Here is a 7,025-nt window from a genome sequence, read left to right as displayed (position 1 = left end):
CCTTTTGTTACTATCTAAGGGGTCTGCCTTGACACATTACAGGGAATTCAGTCTGGAGATGAGGGAGGATTGCACACGGTGAAGTCCTAGGAAAAAGAATTGGGGCCAGAGTAGAGGCGCAAATGAATCCTGCTCAAAGTGCAGAGGTTTCACACTTTTATTAGAACAAGCAGTAAGCAACAATCTCCTAAATATAAAATCTAAGTGTTCTCCAGTTCTTGTCCCAGACAGGAGAGTCACAGCATGAAGGGCAGATCTAAGTTCTTCTCGCCAGTGCCAAAGTAGACGTAGCCGTATTGCTTGGTCTTTGGGACGTGGTAGAATGTCAGACCCAGCCACAGCAGGCTCCGCAGCACCACCACAGCGCCTCCCTTCTCTAGCTGGACAGTCCAGGAGCCTGTGCGAGAACATGGGCTTGTGAGTCACTGCAAAGAAGAAAGAGGCAGCACTCCTGGAGCAAGCTGTCCCGGAGCTGGGAGAGGGACAGGGGTGGGTTGTTAACAGCACACAAGGCTGCACTGGAGTTTGTGCCACCTGAAAGGAGGGGAGTCAGGGAGACCAGAAGCCTCGATGCCCTTTCTTCTCTTGACAGTTCAGCATCACAGGCTGCCTTCGTTTCCAGATGCCTGCGCCTAGTTTCACACAGGAGCGTATTCCCATGGCTATGATGGTAATGTCATATGCTCACAGGAAGGGAGCTCCAGGCTTGTATACATGATCCCAAGGGGAGGCTACAGCTATTCTTGGCTGCTTCCGAGTGGGTAGCAGTTCCTCTAACAAGCTCTGCCACCTACTTGGTCTAGCTAATAGCTACAGAGAGCCAAAACTAGCTATAGCAATCCTGCATAGGTATGAAATTTCTTCTTAAAATAAACTTGTAGCAGTAGTACTGGGAAGAAGAAAGTGCTTTCCTGCCTCAGGTAACACTGGTTTCCCTGATGCAGTGACTGAGAAAGAGGAAGAAGAGAAAGTGTGAAAAAGCAGGGTATTTCCTATCTCAGAGAAATTTACAGAAACGTTAATTCTCTTCAGTCTTTCTTGGCTCCACCATTGAAGATTATGTGCGTGGTAGGGGCAAAGGGATTAGTTTCTGCATTAATTTTGCTTTGGCTCTGTAGAGGAGGTTCAGAGCCAGTGTGAAAATGCAATTTCTCCTGGATGCAAGGAGCTCTGAGCCACTGAGTATTTGTTTTGCGTCTGACAGGACAGCCTGGGAACAATGCCGGAGGGAAGGGGGCTGGAGCATCATCTTGGATTCAATGCCAGAGGGCGAGGGGCTGCCAGGAGAAGAAAATACCAGCTTCAGCACCAAATCAGTAGTGCCTAGAGGCTACAGTGTAAGGAAGAAGGTTCCTGCAGAATGTCCCATCTAAAAGCAAAAGCAGCATGTCCAAATAAAAGAAAATGCAGTTGGAGTCAGGCTACTGCTGGCCTGAAGTCAAGCGGTCACAGCCTATCTGCGCCCAAAGCCAAAATCTGCCAGTTCCAGAGTAAGCAGAAAGTCCACGGTGCGTTGGGCCAGTTAGACGGTATTCATCCTTGTAGATAATCTTAGGCTCATCAATTTATGCTCTGACTCATGCTTACTCATGTCATAGTTAGCCTGGGGAAGGGCTTCTGTGATTGCTGTCAGCTGCCAGTCCTCCCCCTCCCACTAACTTCTGACTCTTGGCCAATTTTAGTCACATCCGACAAAGGGCTGAAGGGTTTTTAACACCGCAAGTTCCTACAGCAGGTCTCCACAGGACATGGCCCAGGGGTTGGCCGCAGTTCCTGAAGCTATTTGTTTGGTCTGCGCGTGGCTGCGGGGAAGCGCAGCCTTGCCTGGCTGCCAAGAGGCAGCAGCTAGCTGGGCAGCCGGTGTTTGCCCAGTTTTGGGCTCCTGCTCGCAATACACGTGGTCTCATGCAAACTGCAGTAGTTGGGGGAAATGTATACGTGGTGGATGCAGAATCAGAAAGGAACAACACGGTTCAGAACCCTGCAAAACCTGGTGTCATGAGTTGTGCTGCTCACCTGTTACCCACCACTTCTCTTTGTATTTCTGTACTTTTGAACTGGGCACTATTGTTTCCCCTGTCTCCTTCAGTAGCAAGCTCCACAGGTTTGTTATAATATGCACCACATAAGTCCTGTGTCATCTTTGATCTGCTCCCTTTCAAAGTACTCTCTTCGCTGATGTGCAAACATGGAACTAACCTACCAGCAGTAATGTCTACCTTCCGTGACAGGCACTGCACTGTCTGACAAACCCACTCTGGCTGCAGGAGGAGACATTCACAGTCTTTAAAGACTCTGGAGATCGCTGCTACTTCTGACTCACTCAGTTCCATGTTTCCACTAAAGACAAACAGCTGGAATCACGGTAAATCAAAGCACTACTTAATATAGGGCAGGATCAGTACAGGGGTGTGCCAGCTTTTCACCTTCCTTGCACTGTGACATTCTTTGCACAGCCCTAGTTAAAGCATGAGCTAGTGTCTTCACAAGCAGTGGTTGCGCATACAAGGCAACCCCACTGTCCCGTGCAGCCTCTCCAGTGCCACTCCTACGGGGACAAACTGGACTGGATCTCTGCCGTACCTGGAGTAAAAACACGTGTTACACTTCAGCCACTGGGATTACAAATTCCAACTGTCTCCCATAAAATCTGCATGTTCTTAAGGAACTTCGCTGCTTGTGTAGCGTGGAAACCCGGCTGAAGAACACTTCACTACAAGGCAGATCATCCAGTGGCTGAAGCACTACAGCCATCTGCTGTCAAAGGACAAGCTTTCAAACAGTTTCTTGAATTTTGCCTCTACAAGTTTTCAGCATTTGCTAGTGGCAGTAGCTCAACCGTGCGTAGGGGTGTCCAGCAACAAGTGGCAAGCAACTAGGTGTGAATGTAATTGTGACAACTTTTTCCTTGACTTTGCTTTCAGTGCGGGTTTCGTGCAGCTTGAACTTGCAGAAATTATCTACAAGCCCTTCATCCAAATACTGGTGGTTCTTGCTCTAGCTTTACATATTGGTTTGCAGGGGGGACTGTGAACTTTTGGAAGAGTTTCTCTGACAAAAAGATTGGAACGAGGAACTCTCCTTGTCTTTGATTTAGGACCAGTCCTCTGAGAAGCAAGTCTGTCAAGAATAGGACTGTGCCATGCCTTGCTGGGTAATGAAAGCCTTTAGGGATTATCTAGTTTGCTAATGTCTCCCAACGTACTGGAAGCATCCAGCAGCCTGGGTACGTGTGATAGCTTGTATACATATGTTCGTGTACACAGATGAACCCTCTGCCCCAAACTATTTACAAAGAACAAAAAGAAATGCCTGGAGCATGACAAGTGGGAAAGATGAGAGGAAAACCAGGGATATTAATGCTCTCAGGAACTGTATCTGGATTCAGACTTCTTTTTCTTCGATAAATTCACAGAGACGGTAGAGTAAATCAAGTTCAATTTGATTAAATCCCCATATCTATGCTCTGGGGCAATGCAGTGCATGGATCCCTGATCTCCTCAGAACATTTACCCAGGGTCCAACAGGCTTATGAATCTCTGTGGAGTACTCATCAGCGGTTAACTGCTGATCAAAGGAACTGCCATGCACCTTCACACCTGGCAGCAACGGACAGATGTAATTGAAGACAGCTCCATTCACTTTTATGCTAGATCTCTGAAGGCTCTGAAGTGCAGCTGCTTCATTTCCCTACCGTCTGTCCAAGCTGCAAACCTGCAAAGGGCTCATGAAATTTGTCATTTCATAAATGTGAGACCTTTGGGGAATATTAAGTTGTTATACTTTCCAGCTCTTCTCTGATCCTTGATTCTGCGTCTAGTTCTATGCAAAAATGGACAATAAAGTCTTGCTGATGCTGCATAAGTCTTCCTGTGAAAAGAGGACCTGAACAAAACAAGCAGGTACTTATGGGCATTCCCAACTGGACCAACGCAACATAGGTTGAGGACAGAAAAAGTTATAAGGAACTGCCTGAATCTGTCATGTCATTTTCACTCGGATCCTGTTTTCAGCCAGAATGATGGTTAGTCACAGAGCTGCTCTTTACTCTGCAGACTGCATAAGTCTTCCTGTGAAAAGAGGACCTGAACAAAACAAGCAGGTACTTATGGGCATTCCCAACTGGACCAACGCAACATAGGTTGAGGACAGAAAAAGTTATAAGGAACTGCCTGAATCTGTCATGTCATTTTCACTCGGATCCTGTTTTCAGCCAGAATGATGGTTAGTCACAGAGCTGCTCTTTATTCTGCAGAGCCAAACAGCAGCAGTAGTGCCACCTTCCACCTTTTACTAACCAGATCACTAGGGACATTTTTCTAACCCAGCTATCAGAAGTGATTTACTCGGTACACCTTTCCAGATGGGAATGGAACTGCATTTTCCAATGCAGTTTCAAAAATCCATTCAGAACTGCATTGGATACACAATGCTGGTGTCTGCCTTCTAAGAAGGCATCACACTGAAGTTCTGCAACCTGTCTGCTTATTTTGGTCCTTGTCTTTCAAGGAAGAAGTTAGGGCCTATTATCTCAATACTTGGGGTTTTTCCATACCTCACCACATTAGCAGCATTTGAGGAAATGTTCCAGAAAACAAAATATTTGAACTTGTGAGACATGGAGAAAGTTCTTCTCCTTGAAAGATCAAAGACAATTGTGTTCTCTTCCATTACAGCTCAAATCTCACAATCTTCAAACAACAAGATGCTTTTTTAGGCCTACTTTTCTTGTAGGAATTTGAAATAATGATGTCATAAATCATTTAAAAGTACTTTAATTAGTAGCTAATGAACAGTATGGAATAATAGCTTAAAATGAATATGCCTTCTTTCCTCCTTCAAGAGAAAACCTTATAAATGCATTTAATAACACACTATAAAAAGGGATGAGAATTATGAAAATCAAATGCTGCTTTTATCTCTTTTTCTTTCCTTTTTTTTTTAATTCCCTGCTATTACAAATGGTTCTTGGAGTAAAATCATTGCATAGGTAGGTGTAGGTCTATATGACTATAAAATGCAGAAGCAGGATGCTAGGTTTAGATCCTCTCTAACATCGGCACAGGATATCCCATGGCTGTCCCTCTGCTCGTCACTGCCCCTGCATCAAAAAACCTGTCTCTTGCTGGGAGGCTGGGAAGCTCAGAGCACCACTCTGGAAGGTACACCCAGACTCCTAGATAAAAGCTGTCAGGAAAAAAATGTAAAAGTCATTATTACTTACATTGGAGGGAATACAACTAGAACTAGGAAACAGCAAGTAAAAGATGTCATTTTTAATCTGTAATCTGTATTGTCCCTAAATCAGGCAGCAGAGTTAACTTCACTCATCATGCAAATCTCACTGAGGTGCATGGAACTGGAGGTCATTGCTCTCACACTAGAGATTTCTCACAGTATCACAGCTCTGGTGAGGTTTCCATTCTTCAAAATACATGTTTTTAAAAGAGCAATTTAATTCTTAGGCTGCACCCAGCAAATCTAAGGAAGCCAAGCACTGTCTGTGCTGAAACTATTGCCTGTTGCTGCTCCAGAAGGGAAGGGAGGGAGCTGCTGTGTGGGAGGAAAGAGCATGGGAAAAATATCCGCTGGATGAAGATCTGGAGCTTCCTATTCCCTCTTTGGATCAGGCTGCAGCCTCCACCCCTCCAAACACAGGCAGGAATTCTGAGGAGTTCCTTACATCTTTCCCAGACAAGAAAGTGCTTTGAAGATCCTGATGCTCACCCAGTGTTAAACCACTGCCTTTTTTATGGCCCTTCAACAGCTGCCAGGACACCAGGGCTGAATTTCAAAAGTCGACCTCCTTTCTCAGCTTCTTCTTCCTTTCCAGTCGCCAATAGAAATCCCTGTCTCATCCCCCGTGTCTGTCTTGGCTACGGGCCGAGTCTTGTAATTCGCAGAGGCAATAGGGTGGGTGAGACATTAGGTTTTAAACAAAAGCCTTTTAAGAGGGCTGTTCGCGGAAGAACTTGCCTGCCATAACTGGTCCACTTTCAGTATAACCTCTCATAACATTGCTCCTTTGGAGGTGATTCAGCAGTGCCTCATTTCAGGGCAAGCTTGAGAAGAAACAGCTTTAAGAGCTGGGCAGCCTGATACAGAGGCTCCGTGTCGCAAAAGCTTACAGAGGGTCGTAAAAGTGACATTATCAATTCCTCTTCAATGGAGGAAAGGTCTCGAGGGAAAAGCAGCCACGGCTCGGTTGCACTTGCCGTTAGCACAGTATGCTGCCACAAGAGCAGGTCATAACATAGCTTGCTGCGGTCAGTCCTGAGTGAAACACTGAGATATAGGACAAATATTAACACCCAGAGAGGGGCAACGCAGTCGTTTCCCGTTGCAAAAGCACCCACTGCGTGACCCCAGCCAAGCACTCAGCTCTGACAAAGCTACACTACACCCGTGGGATTTAGCTTCCATTTCCCTCCGACAGAAAATCCTACACTGGGAAGAGCTTCCGACTTCTAATTTGCTGTCTGTAGGGAACAAAGACAAATTGCAAAGCAGAGCAGCTGTAAGGAAAGGTCACTGTGCTCTGGCTCTCAACAAATTTCGCCACACGGACATTTCACACGCAGCCTACCAGCCATAAGGACACATCCAAACACTATTATGCGGGGCTGAAACTCCTCCATGCCACTCACTGGCTGCAAACTAAATCTCTTCCATTTGCTTGACACACCACCTGCACCCCATATGTTAACACTGCTGTCAATATTTCCAATTCCCCATATAACTATTTAATAATAATTAAATAAAAACACAGACTGGTTGCAGGTTCAGTACTATTTTTAAAAGCCACCAGAGCCAGGAAAGCACAGCTTACAAACAGTTAGATGCTGCCAAGCAGCTCTTGCGTGGTCCTAATGCCTGCCACGTCTTTGACACACAAATACAACCATGCCCGAACCTCAAAGTAAAATGATCTTACTTCAGAGGCTTTTTCTCACCAGTACCCTCTCCTGCTGGGGATGCCTCTGCAGCACAAATGATTAAGACAGGTCTGGATCTTCCATATACAC

General features: G+C 45.8%; 1 protein-coding gene across 1 annotated transcript in view; it reads right to left on the bottom strand.

The window, feature by feature from the left end:
• Positions 1–143: 143 nt before the first annotated feature.
• Positions 144–7,025, bottom strand: part of RSPH9 (radial spoke head 9 homolog (Chlamydomonas)) — an 18,680-nt gene continuing 11,798 nt past the window's right edge. Inside the window, exon 4 of the mRNA XM_010152849.1 lies at positions 144–397. Coding sequence (XP_010151151.1) covers positions 237–397 — 161 coding nt within the window. The 3' untranslated portion in view covers positions 144–236. The remainder of the gene's footprint in view (positions 398–7,025) is intronic.

This window comes from Eurypyga helias, unplaced genomic scaffold (assembly GCF_000690775.1).
Source record: "Eurypyga helias isolate BGI_N326 unplaced genomic scaffold, ASM69077v1 scaffold34365, whole genome shotgun sequence".
NCBI classification, from domain to species: domain Eukaryota; kingdom Metazoa; phylum Chordata; class Aves; order Eurypygiformes; family Eurypygidae; genus Eurypyga; species Eurypyga helias.
This window is presented reverse-complemented; position numbering and strand designations above follow the sequence as displayed.